Here is a 23,681-nt window from a genome sequence, read left to right on the forward strand (position 1 = left end):
CCCAATCTAATAAGATTTTAACTAATAATAATAATAATAATAATAATAATAATAATAATAATAATAATAGATTTTATTCATAAAAACCTTTCAAGACACCCACGACACACAAAGTGAATGAAACCTTCAGAAACAGATGTTTTATTACAGAAAGTGTTTGAAACCCATGACTGAAATAGTCATACATTCTGTCATTGTGTTATTTATTTATGGAAGAAATTATAGTGAAAATAAATGATCTCCCTTTTTGCTGGGAACCCCCTCTACAGTATATATACTTCATGTGCTAACTAAGGACAGGTACAGTAATACCACACCTGTCTCCACTCACCGACATACACCAAGACAGTGGCGATTGCTACATATTAGTTTATTTTATCCAGCTCCTTCAATCAGAAATTACAGGTGTACATCTATTTATTCATACATCTCCAGTTGAATCTTAAAACATTTTTCATTAAATGTGATAAAAATGTACATCATATATAGCATCGATATGAAAATACTGACAATCTTCATTACAAATCTATACCATAGGATTTATCTGGCAAGCAAAAATCATTGCTCAATCACTTAAAAAGGAAAAAAAAATAATAATCGGACTCAAAACATGTAGCCTGTTCTGAGGTTGTGCTGATACAACTGTTTTTCTCCCACAAAACGATGATATTCACAGTATGGAAAAAAATAATTATAGTGTCACGTCTTGTACAGATTTTCCTGTCACCTACTGATGGGCAATAACATCTACTGTACCATGAGATTTATGACCAAAACAACAATCATGAATACACCAAAACATATCAGTTATAAAAATAAAGTCATAAAATGTGTACAAAGAAAGACAGACATATGATTAGAGAATAAATAAAAATGTTGCCGTGGTTACAATCCCAGTGTCCTGTAGTAAAGTTAAAGAGATAAAGAAAATAAATTAACATTGATTTCTAAAAATCTTCCATTCAGAGTACCACTCATCATTGTGTTTAATGTTGGGAAATGAAAGAAGACAGAAGCCCACCATCACCTGCTGTAATATAAAAGGCCAAAATAGACAGTACGTTGTACATGTTAGCTTGAAATACAATAGACACAATATGTGTGTTGGTTTCCAGTCATGGATATTCACTGCCTGATCATGCTGCTCATCAGATACTCAACAACAAACAGAACTAAAACATGATAAATATTAGTGTGATGCTGATCCGTATGAATGTACAAGTGCACATTGGCTCAGATGAAACCAATAAACATTATTGAAAGAGTCTGTGTGTGTGTGTGTGTGTGTGTGTGTGTGTCCATGATGTTTTAGTGAGCGAGAAAAAAAAAACCAAGCTTAGGTCAATGTTATCACTTTTAACAGGAAAGCAAATGCTAAAAATCAATAAGAGAAATAATAGACCATCTGCTCTCACTTCAGAGAGGCAGTTAACAGCAGTATGTAACGGTAATGGATATTTTACTTCCAATAAGTGCTATCTATGGGTCCACTTCAAGAACAGGAACTAAAACTGAGCCAGGACTACTTCCGTCTGTGGAACACACATTTCCGAGTGATTTCATCAGCAAATCAATTGGAGTTAAGTGCCAAAAATAAATAATCCCACAAATACAATTTAAAGCTGCACAATGAGAATTTGTTGGTGAGTTCAGATTAACTTGGTAGGTAGGTAATGTTTAAAATTGTTTCCAACTGCAGCTGTGAAGGAAAAAAAACAACAATGAATTATGAAGATTTTTTAAACTTTAGTTGAATCTATCAGAGGAAGTTCGTTACGGCCTTGTTAGGAACTTTTCATGTAAGCAACAGCTCCAATTGAAATGCTAAATGCAGCTCAGGACCAAGACATGCTGTACATAAGGGCAGACCTGCCTCACCTTTAACAAATACAGAGAGTGAATCAGTTGCAACCAGTGCGTCTGCATGTGGGTTTGTTTCAATATGACTCAACCTGACTGGGGTTTATTTTAAGATACAGGCAGTTTCTCTGTTGTCACTGTATGTGCCCCTCATTTCAACTCATCCCAGTGGTTGTATTTGCTAATAGTGTTACAGTCCAGCTATTGATGTGCCATTTAGGCCCAAAGTCAATAGTTAGAACATATTCTGAATTCAGTTACATTTTCTAATAGTGTCTCATTAACTGTGAAATGGTGCAGAAATACTGGAGAGAACACTTTTCATATGTGAATGTCTCAGGACACATCCAAGTGAACTCACGGCCTGGCCAAGAAAACAAAAGAGATGAGTGTACTGTACAGCACTGTGATTAGATATATTGAGTTGTGGTCCAGGAAGAACGAAGAGGGAGGGAGGGAACAAACAAACAACAAAAATTAAATCACATTCACATTTTCTCATTTGTACACATGCAGCAGGGGAAATAGCCCTTGTCATGGAAAGGAGAGGGAGTGCAATATGAAGGATATTAATTTGAAAAGATGTCCCATTCCCAGGTAGGAGCAATATTATGGAAGTGACTTGCAACTTGGTCAGACATGGTCGTGGAGTCACCTGTGAGATACAAGAATTGTATATAAAAGAAACAGAAGAAAAAAAACAAAAATAATATCAGGCCTAATGGTAAAGGGATTTTCAAAATAGAAGTTGCTCCCAAGAATTATTAAAAATCATCAACCTTTCAGTCAGTCATTAACACAGCAGGTAAAGAGGAAACACAGCTAAAAAACAGTGGTTAAAAGCATCTGAGCCGACACAAAGAGCCCAGACTTGTTTTTAAAGTGGTTTGTCCTCGAATAAAAACTACTGTTTTATTGCAGATCTCAGCATCTGGTCTAACGCTGTGGTACTGAATTCTGAGGGAAGTACCGCAACTGTTACCAATCGCATGCTGTGGTCACCTGGGGGAAGGGGAGTGTGGAAGGCAGGTGGTCGTACTGTGGTGCAGGGGTAGGGGTTTGTGGGGTGACAAGGCAAAAAAACAAACAAAAAAACAGCACAGATTGTCAACACTTGCTTGAGCTAAAATCCTGCTTCACTGTGTGTTTCTAATGGGGTGTGACTTGTTCACAGGACGTCTACCTTCATCTATTTATGGGACTGATGAGAAGGAATGGGGGAAGATAGAGCGTCTCATTTCTGCCCTCTAGTGGAAGTTTAGTGCCTGCAGAACTCAGGGGGGGGGGGTCACCACTATGGCACACATGCATGGTAATTGGCATGAGGAGGAGCAAGGTATGGGGTGCAGTGTTTGATGTAGAAATGTTAGCATGTACAAACATTTAGGTGTCAGCGTCATGTTAAGATTTAATATGTACACACATCGTTGTGCTTCTCAGGTGCAGTCACTGTCCCTGTGTTGGATTTGCCGGTCCATGACTCCCCGAGTGTGTGTGGAAGTATTTGAGTGTCTGTCTCTGTCTGGTTTCCAGTGTTTAGTGCGTGAATGCTCAGTCTATAGAGTTATAACAGTGCCATCTTCCTCCAGACTCCGCCTCTCCATCGCTCTGTCTGGCGATGGCGTGGACGAAGTGGCATTGGCGTAGCTTAGTGATCCGCTGCTGCCGCTGGCTGGCAGCGTCCCATTGGCGTTGATGGAATGGGCGGAGGCGGATGTGGTGGTAGTGCGGAGGTTGAGGTGCGGCTCGTACCGAGGCAGCGAGGGCATGCTGTAGTTGGAAGGGGTGCGTCTGATCGGCTCGGCCTCGCCTCCTGCCTCGATCACCAGGTCCTCATCTTCCTCGTCGCTCTCCAGTTCCCCAACGGGGAAGTTCTGGATGATGTGCGACGGCATGGAGGCTGCGGCACCGACCCCACCTTGTGATGAGTAGCCATAGAAGCTGGCGCCGCTGTCTGACGAGCGTCCCGAGCTGCCAGACGCCGCACCGCCTCCTCCACTGCGAACAACATTGTTCCGCTGGTTGGCGGGCTTGACGGTGATGATGAGGTTGTGGCTGTTGGCGATCATCATGTCCGTCACCTGGTCCAGAGACTTCCCAGCCACCTCGATACCATTCACCTCCAGCACCTCGTCGTTGACTGCTAGCAGGCCGGTGCTCTCCGCCAGCCCGCCAGGCACCATGCGAGAGATGAATATCCCGGGGACCTTCTCCAGGCCCTGCGGAGTGACCCGCACACTGGAGCCATCGCGGATGTAGAAGCCCAGTGGTTTTTCCTGGCCGTGCTTGTACAGGCGAACACGTCGGTGCGTCTCAGGGAGGATGTCCACATCGATGATGGAGGAGACGGGGCGAAAGTCCTTAGGGAGGCTGATAATGACCGGAGGTTTTTTCCTGTTGGTGTCAGGCCGCAGAAGAACCGCAGAAAGCACTGTGTTTTTCTTCCTGGTCAGCGAGTCGGTGCCAAACGTTGTGTAATCAGCTTCCTCTGCAAAATAAAAAGATGGAGGAAGCAGAGAAAGAGAAGAAGAAGACAAAAAGGGGAAACGGTGGCAGAAAGAAGAGGAAGAGAGAAACAAAGAGGATGTTGACAAAAGCTGGTTAATTTTCGATTAATATCATTCTGAGCTCATTACACATCAAGTGGTTATTCAGGCTGACAGTCTGTTGCATCATGTAGTTTCAGAAGAATGAATAATGCTCTGCAATAGAGCAGCTCTGAGCCTCAGGTTTCGCTGCAGGTGATCTGTGCTGAACACAGACAAGAAACCGATCCCCAGAACTCCCCTCAGGTCAAACTGATGCAAAATGCCATAGCAGCCAAACGGGCGCCCAGTCCCACTCACAGTCCTTCATCAGCACTCTTTGACATGCTGCCACCCACAAATTAGCCTACATATGGTGCGCAGGGATGCTGTATTATAGATTTAATGAGCATATGGTTGGTGTCATAGATTGTCTATGTGAGTTGTCTACTCTCATTCTTAGATACATTTTTTTATGCTGTATCCAACTATGACATTACTGCTAAATAAAGGACAAAAAGTCATGAGCAACAACTTTTAAAGGACTAGTTAGATGATGATAATAACTGTCCATTAAAGGTCCCATATCTTATCCTAGCTTACTCTCTCCTGGCTGTAACTTCATGTTTAACACAGATATGGGAGTGGTATCAATCCTTGCGTCTAACTCTCAGCAAAAAAAGCGAGATGAGACTATTTTCCCAAATTCTGAACTACTCCTTTAAAGATTTTTTGGCATCACCACTCGCAGATGAGAGACAGAGTAGTTCTGACAGGCCAGAAAGGTCACATTTGAACCGAGAATATTATGGTCGGATTTTAGCTGCGTGAGCCACTGGGATACCACAGAACTGTGTCCTTTGTTATGTACATTTTGAGGTGGAAGTGTGTACACTGTCAAGCTACTATAGACTTCAACCCCCAGTGGTTCACATTAACACTAGCCAAGGGCTGGCCAGGTGAGGGAGGGAAAACCTGGACCTTGGCTCTGTAATAGTTAACCAGCATAATATAAGTTGCTAAACATTAACTTGACTTTCAATTTCTTTTTTTGTCACGTTCTGGTTTTATTTTTAACATCTTTCATCTGAAAATGGCCTAAACTTTTCACTTCTTGCTGTTTTAGCAGCACTTTGAAATCTCTGTTTTTAGATGAAAGTGCTCTATAAATAAAGCTCTGGCAATCTTACACTGAATACTTCTCCCCCTCCTGTTTGACTCTCCCTCTGAGTGTGTGTGAGTAATCTGGGAAAACATCCACTCAGGTGGCTGATAAAGATTCCAGCTCTCAGGTTCTGACAGGTAAGCACCTCACCACTCCCCTCTCCATCCCTAAAACCAAAACAAAGGATCAATTGTCCCAAGAAAGAGCAGCAGTCTCGCATTTCAGTTCCCATGAGGCACGAGTCTAGTGTATAACATTTGCTATATCTTTGCCAGCCCTGACCTTACAGGCCAACTACACATAGCAACAATAGCAACAATATCCTCACAAGAGTGTGTGAGGTCGAAATGCTTAAACAGTTTATGTCTTGCCACATTCATAAACAGGGCCATAAAAAGGAGCAGAGAGGACACACACACACACACACACACACACACACACACACACACACACACACACACACACACACACACACACACACACACACACACACACACACACACACACACACACACACACACACACACACACACACACACACACACACACACACACCTCCCTCCATCACTGACACAAGGGTTGCTCTTGCAGTGCAATCATGCATAGGAGGAGGCAACCCTCCACATCTCATTTCACTCTTTCTAGGCTTTTTTCTTTCATCTAAACCATCCCTCCATCTCCAGCATGTGAATAGTCAGACCTGACAATAGAGTTATAGTTCAGGAAAAAAGAACGTGACGGCCCCTCGGGGGCCACTCAAATACACACACAGCGAAGAGATGCTGTTCTGGTGTCAAATGATATAAGCATGTATCTTGATTACAGCATGTGTAACTCTACACACAACATATGCAAACATATGCAAGCGCAGGAGTTCAGTTAAACACACACACAAACAGAGAGTACATGGGTGTCTATACGGTTTATCTGTGGTTAGTGATGATGCCCAAGCTCTAATGAAGAGCAGCACAGAGAAACCCAATACCCCGAAAAACCATAGCTGCATTATAGCTCATTAGAGCACACAAGCAAAGCTCTCAGTCTAATTGGCTACAAAGGCCTACAGGCAACTCTCAACATAAACACACACACACACACACACACACACACACACACACACACACACACACACACACACACACACAGTTCCTTGTTTGAAAGTACAAATGACCTTCTTTTGTTTCCATTTGTTTAATTTAAACACAAGACTTGAGAATAATACCACCCCACTGTCCCAGTGATACTGACATATAAAATATTCAATGCACAACACTCTTCTGTGCTTTAGCTAAATGGCTGTTACTTTACATAGAAACACCACAAACAACCCTTTTAATGACAAAATCCCCAAAACAACCAACACTATGTTTATGATACATGTATCTGCCCATTCATCCATCCTCTTCCTTAATCCTGTCAAGGTTGTGGTCAAGTAGTTGCAAACATTTCATTTTAAGTAATTCTAAAATCTGCCCAGGTTTTTAAATCAGACTGCCTATTATCAATTTATTCTGGTCAGTCGGAGCCACTTATAACTCATTGTGTGATAGAGATACGTCTTTTGCAGGACCTGACAGATGTGCATGTACACCAAAGGTTCGACCTCTGTTGCATTATGGGAATATCAGAGCACTATCAGTGGTCTATCCATTAAACCAACAGTGCAATAATAACAACCAGCTAGAGCAGAATGGAGACCGTTTGTGGTCCATTATAGTGAATGGCCAACAACCTGCTACCAGGCTTTAAAAGAATGGGGTTGGTTATTAATGTCTATGTATTAGGTCGGGAAAGACAACACTTTTAACCAGAGAATCTGACCTCAGCATGGAAACAGGACCGAGACATCTCAACAAGAGCCACTGAAGAAGCTACGTGGCTAAAACGACAAAATGACTGAGTCTTATGATTATTATAAGTCTAAATTGTCCATCACTTTATTTAAGCTATTCCGTTTTTTTGTTTTGTATCTGCTGTTGTGTGGGTTTGAACATGTAGTGCATATACAACACCACTTTTATTCCCCTCAGTGCTCAGTAAACACATGAAGCATGACTAAGGTATGCAGCAGCCAAAGAGTGTACAGGTATGCAGCTGGCTCGGCCAATGATTAATGAAAACAGTCAGAGGTCAACTATGACAGAAGGAGATAGAAAAGTTGTAAAATGCCCAGATTTTAAGAGGATATTTATCACAAGGCTGCTGTTTCAACTCTTTTAACATCTATAGACTGAATTTTAACAAATCAATGCAGACATGAAGAGAACTTGTGTCACTGTACTCCGCCAAAGTCCCACCTCTATTATAATTACTATAGCAGATTTACTACTGAAAATTTCTTTTTAATTCCTGGTCTTAAATATAAACTTGATGGCTAAAAAAAGTAAAAGTTATAAAAAAAAAAAAAAAAAGTATAAAATAAAACTTGATGGCGAAAAGACTGAGGCTAAAGCCACATGTCCAGGCACAAAGTTAGCATTAAGTTATGACTGAAGGTAGTAAGCTAGTTAGCCAGATATGCTAATGTTTGTAGCTTACATGAGAGCACTCATTATGTTTAGTGAAAGAAGTCCTCCAACCAAACGATTATACAGGTCATTAATTTTTCATGTCATTTTTTTTTTTTTTTTTATGAGGACAGCTTTGGACTCTATTTTTGGATTTGGAGAGGGATAAAAAAAGAAGAAGAAAAAAAGCATCCTCCAAAAGCCCTTCATACACAGACTAACAAACACTCTTACTACAGTAGGGGTTTAGCAAACTGTCAATTAACTTGACGTGGATAGTATGACACAGCCTATGAAAAACAGCTGTTTAATGTATCCTGTGACTGTGGAGGAGTTTTATCAAGTGGAAGAAAATAACCCCTGATTATGTCATAATGATATCATTAGGGTAATGTCAGCTTGGGGTTGTGATTTTTCCATAAACTGATGTTACAAATGTGCATTTAAGGAAGTCAGTGTTTAACAGGAAGGTAGGATTGAATGAGAAGATGCTATTGGTTGCGTTATGGAAAATGTAGAATCCAGTGTTTATCTCCAAACTAGCTCTGTCGGTTGCCTTTGCTAAAGCTGCTCTTCTCCTCAAAAACCATGACATAAGATGCACCTGCAGTGCATCAGAATCAGAGCTCATACTTCAGGCATTATTCACAAACCCTGAATAGAAAACATAATCTTCAACCATGCACTTGCCATGGCTCTGCACAGGTTAGGTATTCCAGCTATGCAATGGCTGCTTTGATTTCCCACACTGTGAATGGAGTCAGTGAGGAGCAAAGGAAGCGAAGCAGCGGAGGAGAAAATGACAACCCAGCAACACATCGTCACAAGTGAGGACACACAGGGAGTTGCTTAGTTTCTTCTCTGTACTATGTAGCTAACACACACATTACACGTAAGCACACACGTGGGGCAAACAACTAATGCATCTCCATCGTGACATTGAAGACACCAAGACAACTGTGCCTAAGGAAACCACTTGTGTGAGCTGGCGTGGATTGGTTGAACACATCATCTCCCTCAGTGCTTTATTCTCCACACACTCTGGATGCATCACGCTCAAACTCTGGACTCTTTCTTTAAAACAGCCAATGTTAATGGCTCAGAATAAGTGGAATGTGCAGGCATTCATAACACGCCACAGCCACTGACACCATTATATCTTCTCCGGGACACTAACCATTTATCTTGACCACGAAAAAAAAAAAAGTACAGAAAATATGTTTTTTTCTTTAAACCCAGAAAAGTGTTTTTGTACGGTCTAAAAATTGAAAATATATATATACACAACTAGTATTAAATGAGTGTACTTCTGAAGAGCTGCAGCCTTTTTGTGCTTGCATATGCTCCCACACTCTCATTACACCCACTTGTCCAGTAACCACTACACCTCTGGTTACACGGTGTTACAATTATGACTGTACAGGATGACAAGGCTTTGGACTTCCTTGTAATGTAATGACTCCTGACGACAACGATGACACCAACGATCCATTATTTCCTGGTACTTGTCCCAGCAGCTGTGTGAGGGGAAAACCTGATACTGTGTCCAGGTGAAACTACGCAGTCAGGAAGCAGCCATGTGACAGTCATAGTACTACCACTATCACTACCACTAGTACTTTAAGTTATACTACTGTACTACCTCTTTATGAGGCTGCTCTAAAAGTGATAGGATGCAAAAGTAGAATCTTTATTGTGTGATACAACAATTCACCACTAATGCAGCTACCACTAGGTTTATATAATATAGATATACAGTGACAGATGAAACATTATGAACAAGGTCACAGAACACAGTATTAATCTACGGAGACAAAGTGCTAAAAGCAAAAGACCACTTCAATGAAACCAGTCTTCAGTATCCGAACATAAAACACGTCTCAAAGTCAGAGTAAGAAAAACTCAGAGACAAAGACAGGCAGTTGAAGGTTGTGGTGTTCTGGAAACAGTCAGGTTTGTTGATGACAAGCCTGGACGTTCACTGCACAGCCGGTGCCACGGTGTTCCTGACACAGAACGATACAAGAGGGGGAGGAGGAGGAGTGTGTGTGTGTGTGTGTGTGTGTGTGTGTGTGTGAACTTGTGCAGCTGAGAAAAACCAGGGGTGGAGTAAAACAAAAGATGTGAAAGAGGCAGGAGAGACAGAAATACACAGCAAATACACACAGAGGAGAAAGAGAGAGAGAGAAGAAAGGAAAAGAGAGGAGGTGATAAAAAAACTTTCAAAGGAGTAAATTCCCGGAGGGTTACTATTCCTGGTGTGGTGAGCATAACTCCCTGGCACAGCCCAGATAAAAGTGCCTTAATGCTGCTGATAAGAGAGGGAGAAAGAAATGGAAGGAGTTGGGTCAAAGGGAGAGTGCTGAGAGGAAAGGACGTAATAGGGACAGCAAGAAAACAGACTATCCAGTGTGCCGATGTGAGTGAGGTGTCTGGGAAAGGGAGATGCTGTAGAGACCTGCAGAGGCAAGCTAAGGCAAAGACAAAGCCTTGATATGTAGCTGAGCTGCCAATTTGAAGAATTACTTATTAAATCCATAATTGAAAAGGCCAGGCGTGAACATTAGTCTGTCTCTAGGCCTCCTCATATAATCTCACTCATGAATTCTCCGTTATACTCATCAGTCCCGCTTTATTACTCTGTCCTGACATGAGCCATTTATCAAAAAACACTGAAACTAAAATCTATACTGTAGGGGAAACCCAGCTTTAATGTAGTAGTATGTAATGAACAATTAGCGCTGCTTTCCACAGGTCAGAGCGGACACATTTTATCTGCCAGTCGACACTCATATACAGCACTTTTCTAGGTGCATGTTTGCATCTCGTCACTGCGGTATGAAGCAATTCCATCAATTTCTTTTGTGCTGACATAGACACCTCTCTTCTTCCTGCAATACCTCTTCTCCACCTCACCCTTCAATATACCCCCCCCCTGCACCTTTTACTCAATCTGTCCTTCAGTCTCTCTGCAGGAGCCTTTTCTGCATCTCCACCTCTGTTTGTCCCTCTTGGTCTTGCAGATTCTCCTCTTTCTGCCTCCATTATCCTTCACTTTCTCTTTCTCTCTCTCTCTCTGTCTGTCCTCTCGATGCTGTGTTTTTTAAAGCTGCTACCACTGGTCAATCGAGCACAGGACTCAGTGGTCCTTTGAGGCCAGCACTGGGACCGTAGATGTAGCATCTGGTAGGGAAACAAAGGTTTGTCTTGTGACTCGATGACCGGGACATGCTGCCAGGAATCAGCATCAGGCACACAGACTGGTAATGGAGGGACTATAGCTGGAGCTTGGACTCAGGGTAGCTAGGAGCAGGGACGCGTCTGGGGCTGAGGCTGGATTTGAGCTTGGGACAAGGCAAGGTAGGGGACAGGGGCAGGTCATTTGGGGGTGTAGATATCAGTATCGGGTTACATGAAGGAGGCGGAGTCTTGGGTATGGCCGCCAGATCTGGGTCTGAAAAACCGAGCCTTCTACGCAGCCCTGCTACATGTAGCCTCCATGAGGAGAAGGGGGAGGAATGACTAGACGTCGGGGAGGACGGAGGAGAGGAAGGGAGGGAGGAGCAGACACGTGGGCTGGGGGAGCCCGGGTCTAGCCTCACAAGCCTGTCACTCATGCGTCTGAATAGAGACTTTACTTGAGCGGGGGTGCGAGTCGGGGGACTCTGTACTTCTGGCCCTGTCCTGCCTTCACCATCTGACCCTGGAAGACAACACAGCCACCTGTGGTTAGATCTGGCCAATGAGGCGAGTTTCTCGTTGCCAAGGTGACTGCACAGTAGTGTCAGCGATGGAAAAACTTTAAGAAAATACACCACTGCATTCAAGTTCAATACGTAGGACAGATTTTTTTAGTCTTGGTATTGTGCACTGTCAGACTGTTATGGCTTAGGACACTTAAAAACAAGGCAGCCACTATTAATGTTATGAGTATCACCTTTTCTCACTATGATAAGTCAAACTGTCTGCTGTGAGAAAAGCACCTATCAGTGCACATTTTAAAGGGCAGCGTTAAGTCAACATATCCTGATCTTAGCTTAAATATGCCAGATAAATCTTGTATTGCCGTGTCGTTCAAAGATTCAAATTCATAACTTAGAATCTGTCCTTGATAAATACTTCCATTAGAATCATTACAGCCCACATGGACAGGAAGCTATTACAGCAACCAATAACCCTTTCAATGTACACATGGGCATGTGAGTGTTGTTTTAACTCTGCATGTAGGATGGATGAGGAGCAAATAAAATAAAAACAGTGGCAGTAGTTAGGCAACAGTGTTTGGAGTAGGAGTAACATGTCAGAGCCTGCTGACTGGTGCGTGGCTAGCCAGGGTAAATATGCTGGAATGGAGCGCTGACAGAAACTCACAGATAAGCACATGATTTATCATGCTTCATATCAGTATCACTGCGGCACAAGGGACAGAAAGAATGCCTTTTAATTAAAAATCAGCATGAAATAGTGCTCATGAGCCAAAATAAACAAGATACAACACATGATCACAATCTAAAGTATCATAAAACTCTGTTACTGCCATCAGTGATTTCCTTCTTTGATATTTTTTGGGTGGAAACCAACTGCCATCTTTTCTTTTCTTGAATCCATGATTTTTATTTTTAAATACAAAAAAAAGATTTTACGTCGGTCACCTTGCTGAGAAAAATCTGCCACCCTTGGTCTTGTACAGCAGGGTCTTTGTTTCCACTCATTGAGACAGTCTTAAGTTTTCTCCAACAACTGGCAACATATCAGCTAGCATTTATGACAAGCAGGCAAAGTTCATTTCCAAAGTCCATTTCCTTCCCTCCCTCTATCCATTCATCTTCCCTAACCAGCTCTAAGCTGAGAAATTCTGACTCTTTATAACAGAGAGCCTGGCCTACCACAGTGTGTGTCGTCTCCCCCCCCCCCCATCTTTGCCACCCTCCCTCCATGTTGCTGCGGCCTGCGTTAAGTCTTATTCAGCCACGTTTCAAAGGGTAGAGGGTAAGGTTTTTAGCTTGCCTGGCTGTGTGCTCTCTCTGGTCTTAAATGTTCTCTGGCTCTCCTCTTTCTTTCACGCGTTCTCGACCGTTCACCCTTCTCTTTCTCGGTCCATCTACACCCCTTGCAGATTTGAGCCCAGCTCTGCGGCTGAGGGGTCTAGTCCGGCCTGCTGTCCTGTCTAATCTAGCCAGCAGACGTGATCAGAGCCTGGCCACATTCCACCCAAAATGCCCCCCCACCCCCTTCTTCCTCCATCTCTCTCTTTATTTCTTTCTTTCTCTCTCTCCCACCCTCCCCAGCTTGGGCCTCACTCTGCATTCCTCCCTCACTAATACTATTCCCACTATCCTCCTCTCTCTCTCTCTCTCTCTCCCTCTTGGTGCATTCCTATCACACTTACACTACTCCCTCTCCTTTCCCCACATCTCTAATTACATGCCTTGCCTAAACAATGCCTTATACATTACTCCCTCTTTAATACTGTTTACTCTCTCTCCCTTTTCATCCTTCCATCTCTCTTACTGGGCCTAAGACATGTTCCTCCTCCACGCATTCCTCCTCCAGTGCTGTGAATCCATCGTTCCCTCGCTCATTGCATACAGCATCCTAGGGGGATAATTCGTGCTCTGTGGGAAACTTGAGATCCAAAACAGGGAAGGATGATTTTTACTATTTTCACAGATCATGCTCCTAAACTTCTCTCCTGTGCTCCGTGGGGAAAATGTCATCCATTACACCTGCCAGCACTTTGTCTCTCATGCTTTAATCCTTTCATCTCAAGCCTGCTGTATAAATCTCTCCTTCCTTACATGTTGTGTTGCTCATTCTGATTTGTTTTATGCTTTGTCTCTTTCATCCAAATCTTTTTCTTGCTGGTTTCATCTGGCTCTCTGTGACCCCCCCCCCCCAATCTCCATCACTGTGCACCTACAGCATGCTCCCTTTCATTACTTAACAGACTCAGTACATTGTACACTGGTATCCTGCTCTGCTGCTTGATTTGCAGGCTGGGTACACTTTATCTGCGTCGCCCTTTCACACTGTACGTTTCCCTTTCTGTGGTTGAATGACTCATGAACTGGTGACTATTTACTAAGGCAGTCCCTGCTGGGATATGCAAATACAAGCATTCCTGTTCCTTTCCATACCTTTCCCCTCTACCTTACTGGTGAAGAGTTGCGAGCCATTCAGGACTGAAACTGTGAGAGCGATGAGCAGCGTCACCAAACAAAACCCACACCCTGGGAGAAACTGCTTGAAAAGCTGATTCCTACACATGGACGACAGTCTGGAAACTCTGCTGGTGGATGTTCTGGATGACAGACAGAGGCAAACACGATGTCAACCCAGGAAAATCTCTCTACAGCCCGTCAAACATAAACTTGGGTGTGTCTCACAGACACAGACTTTACCTGAAATGCAACGCTCAACATTTCAGGCCTACATGACAATATCACATCATTTTCACGAGCAATGACGTGATTCTTCTCAAACCTTTTTGCAATCTACTGTATGTGCTAATACACAAGAGGATATGTGAAGCACATGGCTCCACACAATCACATCAATCTTGGAATATTTGGGGCGGTAAAACACGTCAGCAAGAGCTAGACCGCTAAAATCAGCCAGGCCACTATATCGACTGATATTAAAACAGAGGTGCTAGACCAGCTCTGCACTGTACATATCACACCAGTATTGACTTAATGTATTCTACTTTATCCTGGCTGCCTGTCAAAGCCAGACTTCATCCAAGTATCCTGTTGTTAACCAGGAACGCCATTTTCTCTGGAAAACATGAATTCTTTTGGGCTCAGCTTAAATATACCAATCAAAAACATGAACACTGAAGAAGAGTCAGTTATGTCTTCCAAGACCTAAAACAGATTATTTGAAAGATGTACACAGAGTTTCCTCAGACTGGAACCTTTTACCAATCTACATTAAACAAATCTCTGATCCAAAGAGTTTCAAACTACAAGTCAAATATATAATATAGTTATTATGGTGTTATGTAAAGACATTTATGTCGCCTTATTTTACACTGACTGTGGTATCCATTTTAAAATGTATGTTTTATTTTATTTCCTCTTGTAACCTTTGTTCTTTAATAACTGTTAATATATAGATCTTGTCCCATTATATTTCCTATACCCCAGGAAGACAAGCAACTGTGTCAGCAGAAGCTAATAAGGATCCTCTTCACAATGCAGTAAAGAAATACCAAACTGTGCCTGAGGTAATCTAATAGTGTGTCGGCGTTGTATCATTTTTCCACCAGAGATCACGGACAAGTTAATTTTTCCAATGTAAATCAAATCTAAGGGAGCCATATCAAGATTGTTGTTTTATGTCGATATATCACAATCAGATTTTCTAAACCTCCATATATTGATTGTTAGTACTGGCCTCAAACATCCAGTATCCGTTGGGCTGTTATGATAGATTATTTTTGTTGTAAAGATAATTTTGTGTATGGTTTTCATTTCCAATTTATAATAATTTCAAGCTAAGTATCACATTATCACAATACTCCAATCCAAAGCTACATGGAAAATAAGGAGTTGGGACGAACAACAACTGACACAATGACTGACTGACTCTGGGTAGCAAAAGGCCAGATGTGAAACAGCCATGTTTAGTTTTGTTTAGTTTAATTCATTTATTTATTCAGATCGGGACAATGCAATTCAACATAGTTTTAAAGCAGGGTGTGAAACTAATGTGAGTTTATAGCTATTGCTAATTCTCGACTCCTGTCGCTAGTTGGGGTTTTACATGTGTAATGGAATTAAAACAGTCAATAGCAAAAACAAGACGAAACAGACATCATCATTGATAATACCCTACAGTGTCTCCAAGCAGCTGACTAAAGCTGCTCTTTGTCAGCATTTAAAAACAGCAGTCACTGACATAACACGACAAAAATATACATCATTTCAAAGAGAAACCAACATCAACACTACTCAGTGGACAGTTTTGTCTTCGACAGTGACAGACACTGACTAATGGCCACCAAGTTCTCCACTTACACTGAGCTTAGCAAAAACAGTGTGAACCAGGAAACAGCTCTTAACAGCTCCCAGCTATCAGGGATCATAATGTGCTGCCTGAGCTTGGTATGATTCAGATCTGATTGATTGTTGTGCTGTTTATGGACAGAAATAGTTGGTGGAGTGTGTCTGACACACACACACACACACACACACACACACACACACACACACACACACACACACACACACACACACACACACACACACACACAGACACACACAGACACACACACACACACACACACACACACACACACCAGTTACAGCTGCACGAGAACATCAGACACACTGATGAAGTTTAGACTGATCACAGGCAATTTGTGTTTTCAGGTTTGAATGCTAGCAATACTGCTCCCAGCATGCTTTGCATCTCTCATCAGCCTTACAGAGACTCCAGCACTGTTAATGCACCTATGAACGGGCCTCTTCATTGCTGCCATGGCAACCGGTAAACAGTGGACACCTCGCTGCCAGCTCGGTAGTCATCAACATATTGTTCACGGGTGGAGGGCGGGGCGTAGGGGATACCCAGTGCTGCTGACTTCTGCTGGTGTGTGCTGAAGCAATTTTTAAAAAATGACTCGTCCACACGGACTCAAACACTTAGCCCATTTTTCAGCAGTAAACAATACGACAGTACTGGCTGGTCAGTGATGTAGCGTTGATGCAGAAACAACAACAAAGCGGCCATTATTCAAGAACCAGACCACAACAATACAACAACAGACACTCACAGCCTAACATCCATCCCTCGATCCATCAATTAAACCAGCTGCGCACCAATGAATGAACAAAACCCACAGAGCACCTATCATGGGATATACATAACCTAGATTCAGTCACGTACGGACCGAACCGTCATCATATCAACTGAGACACTCTGTCTGAAATCCTCGTTTTTATCAGCTCCAAACACATTTCCCAGATATCAGTGTAATAAGACTTCTCTGTACTATTCCATGAAGGCCGAGTTGGAACAAACGTTGGCCCACACTGCTGCCTTGTCTGAAGTCCGGCTCTTACGCAATAATGACCAAACTCATCATATCAGACTACTGACCATCTAACACATTTACATAATCGATCATTTACTGTCTCGGAGGACAGAGTAGTAGTCTGATGGCATTATAATCCAGCCTGTGACTGTAAGACTGAAACTCTGGACTGTGGTGTAGTAAACACAAACTGGTTTAGTGGGATTACTCAGCAGTCAACAGCTGAAAACTGTGGGAGGGCTGCATAGGTGTGACCCTCCCTCGATGACCCCATGTCCCTTCACTATGACATTCCTCCTATGCTGCTGATAACATGAACAAGTTTGAAGTTGTCTTGCCTAATTAAACACAATCTCCTCTTGGTTTTGGGTGGTCATTTGTGCAGATACCACTATAACAACAAACATGGGCCTGAAGAGCTAATTATCACAAAAACAAGTTCTCCAACACAAAATCATTATGTTCCCCAAGAGAACAGGATTTAAAGATGTGGAAAAAGTTTCCTGATAAACAAAAACAGAGCTTAGTGTTCAGCGTTGAAAATGTTCTGAGTAGGCCTGACATACCTCACTTGGCCCCAACATAGACAAGCCATTAACTCACAATAGAGCCATCGCTACAGATAATAACCGGTGTCTGCAGATATATAATAAATGATTTATAAGCTGCCAATTTGCTGCATCTGCACACTGCAGAGCCTTTTAAGCTGGGACCAACTGTTACTTAGCAGTAAGGTGAAGCAGGGGGAGAGAGGGGGATAAATAAGGAGGGAAACCAGGGTCTGAGGGGAATGGGGTCTGCAGGGGGTTGTGGCTGCATCAGTGTTAGTGTGTGTCTCCTGGCTTTGTTCTAGCTTTTTTTTTTTTTTACAAGGCAGTGTATGTGTGAGTGCATGACCGATGTGTGATGCCTGCATGACTGTGTTTTCATGTTTTTTTGTGTGTGTGTGTGCGTGTGTGTGCGTGTGAGCAGCAGTGAGCCCAGCATGGGGCTAGTGTCTGGAGCATGTAATTGAAACATGGTCCCATGCAGCGCTGCACAGTGACCCCACTAATCTCCTCCTGACAAAGTGGCTTAGCTTGTATAGGGTCATATGGCACAGCGAGGCAGCTTAAACACAACAGAGCGTGCGGCCCGACCTGCCACAGCCGACAGACCCTGGAGCCCTCCTGCATTCAACAGGTCGCACCCGGCAACTCATTAGTTAGGATGCACTTCAGGAATCAAAAACAGTCGAAGTTTATGCAACCCCTACACATGTGCAAACAATGACTAGAAAACTAGTGTTATGAACATAAATTTACAGCAAACAAAACTTCTTCGCCCAGCCCGAGTCTGAGACCACTTTCCCATTCACTTTGGATGGGAATGACTTTTGGACCCCACTGTAAGCAATTCATTAATCTTTTCAGAGGCTGGCAGAATAAGTTGTGGTTGCTGTGAATTATGCTATGCTACTATGATACCATGTACTATAATAGCAGGACAATCAGTATTGTAATCATTGGTAATAAGTTGTATACAGAAAGTGTATGTGTTGAACTTGAAACCCTGATTTCCTAAAACTGTCTGTCAGCAGTCACACAGTAGAGATATGCCTCCTGTGTGACTGCTGTGCTAAAATACACAACTTCTTAATTAGATGAGTATCCCCTGGGCAGATTGGTAAGTGGTGATCAGAGAGAATTTTAAAAGGGAAAAAAAGCCCTGCAAGTATTCATTTAGTCTTTGCTGCTCTTTACATTAGCTTTTTTTTTTTAGTTTTGTTCAGCCTTTGCAGTGAAATTTTATCTGTAAGTAAACACAGCTTCTCAGTAAGGTCGCAGACCTTTAGCTATGTGGTTCAGAAGTGGGACACCAAAAGGACACCAAAAGGACACCAAAGGGATTTAGTAGTTTGTTTGCAATGACAGCTCAATGTGGACAAAATACAAAGGAAATGTGCAGACTATAAATTAAGAAGGAAAGTACCGTAATTTTATCTTTTTTAATTATCTAGACAAAATAAACAAAGCCTAACATAGCCTATCCCATCTTTCTAAACTGTTCTGTTCAAAGACCTTAGTTTAAATTTTCCTATGAAAGCAGATCTGACCTAACAAACATTTCAACTCTTTGTTCAAACACTTCCTCTGTGCTTACCTTTCCTCTGTAGGAACAGCCTGAGGAGAGGGCTGGCAGTAGAGATGGCCTTGTGGTAGTTGTCATCATTGTTGATGGGCAGCAGGTCACCGTGCACGTCTGCGTAGCCCACCAACAACTCCACGTTGGGGATGCGATGCACGTGCTGCAGGAGGCCATAGAACTCGTCAAATCGGCCCGGCTTTGACCGATCCAGAGAGAACCGACGAAACTCTGCACCAAACTGGGACGGGACACACAGGTATACATGTGAGCACAATCGCACAAACAAATATACACATAGGTATGAAGAAAAAGAGTCTAATTTAAGAGCCAAAGAAAAACAACCTGAGATGTAGTAAAACGCTAATGCATACATACAATGTATGCACGAAATATTAATGAACATCTCTTCAAAGAGTCTGAGATTTGAGGATGTGACTGATAAGCACACACTAAGCTGCACTGGTAGCTTTCATGATTTCAAAACCACTGTAGGCTGTGTGTAAGAGAGCTGTCCTCTATGTGGACAAGCTCAAACACACCACATGTAGTGAATTATTAATGTAGACTTTGTGACGTGTGCATCTCTATCTTTCTGTGTTTGCAGATGCAGAATGTTTAAGACCGAGCAGTGCCGTCTAATGAAGCTGCCTGACAGAACGATTGGTATGCAGGTGTTGTAAGAAAGACAATACAGCACACATGTATCCCCACAAAACACGTCACTGGCTTCTGAGTAACATCATAATCAGCCTGGCTCGATCAATGGCTGCAAATGCCTGATTTTGGGCACAGTGTCCCATTGGTGGTGTTGATGACAAGTACCAAGTGTTGTGGTTACTGTTGCCCAGCGCTGACAAATGATGATCTACAATTCACTGCCAGCCTGAACACTGGTCATCTAATGCATTAGTGCAAAACAGGATCATATTAATTACAGGTTAGGGAAAATAATGGTCCCAGGGCTGTTTCTGGTAAGTACTTGCATTAAAGCATGAGAAGACAAAACTTTTTAAATGACCATGGAACTGCTCAGTTTGGGACGCAGCTGAAAAAAGTAAAAAATAATAAGTACATGGTTACTTTGTGTGACGTTAGCAGTTACAAACTTAAGAGGCAGAGCCACAAAAAATAGGCCAGAGTTTGTGTCAACACATGTAACTAGCTCTAGAAACTAGTTTTGAGCAGCAAACAGCGCCTCAGGGCCCATTCCTCAGCATACGTGTGTAATCGTGCCACAGGCAGGAGGCAGACAGTCTGTGGCGGGAGGAGCCATGAGCCTGTCGCAGGCCGTATGACACCTGTACGCACAGGAATATGACATGACAAGCAGCTTTTGACACATCAAACCAGGTTAATCTGACACAAACGTATTGAAAATTGTGTGAATGTCCCACTGGATTATGCCAAGAGGAAAACTTCATCCACACTTTGAGTCAGTATTTGGTGAGAGAGCAGGAGTGGGGGGGCGGAGGAGGCTGTGACAGGTGACAGTGTCTCACTGTGGCGTCAGCTGACAATAACCTCCACCTACAAACTTACTAGCTAGCTAACAAACTTATCGGATCGACTTATAAATCGAGCTACGCCACGCTTTACATCAAAGTTTTAAATATGGCGAGCTACCAGCGAGCTAGTCAGAGTAACAGAACCGGTGTTGGCTAGTTAAGCTTTAGCTCATATCTATGTAATTTGTACGATATCATAACTTGCTATCAAGCCACTTAGCAAGCTAATTTAGCCTGAATAATAACCACAAGCAGAGTTGAGATTACAAAATACAGCACGTAAACATGACAAATAAGTCTCCATATGCACCTTGCTCTTCACCTCCACGGCACTCAGAGAACGGTTGCTCGGCACTCGGTGGTTTTTGTTCATGTTTCGCTAGCAGCGGGACCTGCCGCCAAACCACTCACACACTCGCCCTGTTCCTGCCGCCGCCGCTGTGTATCCAAAATCCGTAATGTGTAAACCAGTTATTTCTTCAGTAACACGGAGTGTCCCGCGACTTCTCGACGTCCGACGTGTTGTGTTGTCTCTCCAAGAATGTGACAACGGCTGCCAGCCAGCCAGCCAGCCTAGCTCAGCCCGTGGACTTATCTCCTCTCATAGTTGCTGATGCCAGCGCTGCTACAACACAACTACTACGTACCGTGCCTGTGTTTTACCTCTGCCTATGACTCTACCTCTGTCTCCGTCTCTCTCCCTCTCTCACTGTGCCTGGAGAGCTGGCGACAACAGACTTCAAAGTAAAAGACGCAGCCTCTGTCTTTCGCTCACCCTTGACTTCAAAATAAAAGCCCTGTACCTCCCAGCTCCCATTAGACAGAATGTGATCACCTTAATATTCACACATAATGTCACTGTAACTGAAATCATTATGACATGATGACGTTTATTTATTTATTTGTTTGTTTGTCTGCAGGGTAAAACATAAAATTACTATAAAAATGTATGATACTCACACACACACACACGCACACGCACGCTCTCATGCTGTATACACAAACACACACAAGGAGCTAAAAGTTTATACAAAGACCTCCTCTAGAAACTCAAGGCAAAACAAACAGAATTATACTAAACAAAAACAACAAGGGACAGAAAGACTACTTCAAAAAAAGAAGAAGTAGAAGAATCAGTGAAAAAATATAAATGTCCTAATGTTCACCAATCAAAACTTCAATTTGAATAAACAAAATATGTAAGTCTGAATTTTAACATTAAACATCCAAAGCCCTTTCAACATCCCCTTTAGGAACTATTACTATACCACTGAAATTATTACCTTCTAACCTATAAATAACTAATATCAGTAAGTATCTATACATATACACATACATATATGCTACTATACTACTTTGTAATAAGGATATGAAGAATCAATTAGATTTTAACTAGAAATACATTTGCCATTATATTTTACAATGTGTGTGTATCATCAGCATATTTGATAGGGTTAGTATTTATAGTAAATACCAAGTATATTAAAGGAGTCGTTACAATGTCTGATATAGTGCTACATAAAAATTTATGTGGGTAATAAATGTAAAATATTATGGATGACTGCAGCTGGTTTCTTACTGTATAGTGACATCTTTTGGCCAAAAGGCATATAGGCCTACTGCTGCAGGCTGCTTACCCAGTGTATGCATGTACTTTCATATGTATACGCTGCATAGTTATAAGTGCAGTATGTCCACATTATATAGTGATAAAAAGGAATATAAAAAATGTTTTGAGTTATGGCATACTGTCAGTGGTCATCAAAAAATGCCACTAAAAATGAAAATCAGTTCCGTGGATTCATGTTAATTTCTCCTTGAAAAAAATATCATTTTAGATCAATGTTTTATCTCATAGTTTATAATGAATTACTTTTATGGCAGCCAGTCAAACATGCCAGATCTTCAAAGTTCATCAAGCTTTTAATTAAATAGTGACAAATTAATAACCTAAAAATCTAAAAAAAAATGTAATCAAGTACATGGAGTTTGGGCAACAGCTTCGCAGCATGGCTCTCCCATGTTTTAACCTGAGCAAAACTCCGACCATCCAGAATAACTGGAATCACCTGTGAGGATGTTGTAGGGTCTCTAAAATATTCCACTGTTATACATGCATACATGATATCAAAGTTAAAATAAACTCCTTGAAGTTTATGATGGAAGATGTGAGGAAAAAAGAACAAAGGGTGAATCATACACTTAAATTAATAATGACTGAATTCCATATATTTAGACGCACTCACTGACAAGACATCACTTTATATACAAAGTCAAAATATTATCAGCTGCGCTGCTCTCATTGGTGTCACTATCGCGGAGCGTAGCTGCCTTTTAAATAACAAATACACAGTGACTTCCCTCAAGATAATTAGTATTGCACCCGGCAAGGCAATCAAATACATGGCAATCAATGTGCATCCAGCATTAGTGCAAGAAACTAGTGGAAACTAGTTCACCACAGGAAAATGTGGGATTCCAACAATTAGATACCACAGTTAAACAGCTGAGACAGAACATGTGTACATAAGAATTTAATGGCGGGAAGGACCTATGTAATCTAATAATGGATCCAGGCATGCAGCCATTCATAAAAATACTTCCAAATGCAACATAATCTTTTACTGAAACACGACCGGATTGTATTCTTCATTCAGGCCGTTAGCATGCATGTCCTTCCCAAACAATTCAACCAGAGTCTCATCAGTCCACAAAACATTTTCCCAGAAGCGATGCAGAGTGTCATGGTGCTCTTTTGCAAACTCCAGGCAGCAACTTCCTCCATACACCTTGATCTATGTATGGCAGACTCATGAAGCTGATGTTAACCAGCTCTTATTATTACTTTTAGCCTTTAGCTGTTACTCTGAGGTTCTCTGTTACCTTACTGACGCCCACTAGCCACAGAACTAAATCATCTCCATTTATAGACAGCTTGTCTGACTGTAGACT

General features: G+C 42.2%; 1 protein-coding gene across 1 annotated transcript; it reads right to left on the reverse strand.

Moving 5' to 3' along the window:
- Positions 1-353: 353 nt before the first annotated feature.
- Positions 354-21,431, reverse strand: pard6b (par-6 partitioning defective 6 homolog beta (C. elegans)). The gene is made up of 3 exons (XM_056385394.1): positions 21,040-21,431; positions 19,240-19,462; positions 354-4,348 (listed from the first exon to the last, which is right to left on the reverse strand). The coding sequence occupies exons 1-3, from the start codon at positions 21,100-21,102 to the stop codon at positions 3,417-3,419; spliced, it is 1,218 nt and encodes a 405-aa protein (XP_056241369.1). The 5' UTR covers positions 21,103-21,431; the 3' UTR covers positions 354-3,416.
- Positions 21,432-23,681: the final 2,250 nt, after the last annotated feature.

This window comes from Seriola aureovittata, chromosome 9 (genome assembly GCF_021018895.1).
Source record: "Seriola aureovittata isolate HTS-2021-v1 ecotype China chromosome 9, ASM2101889v1, whole genome shotgun sequence".
In the NCBI taxonomy this organism is placed as follows: domain Eukaryota; kingdom Metazoa; phylum Chordata; class Actinopteri; order Carangiformes; family Carangidae; genus Seriola; species Seriola aureovittata.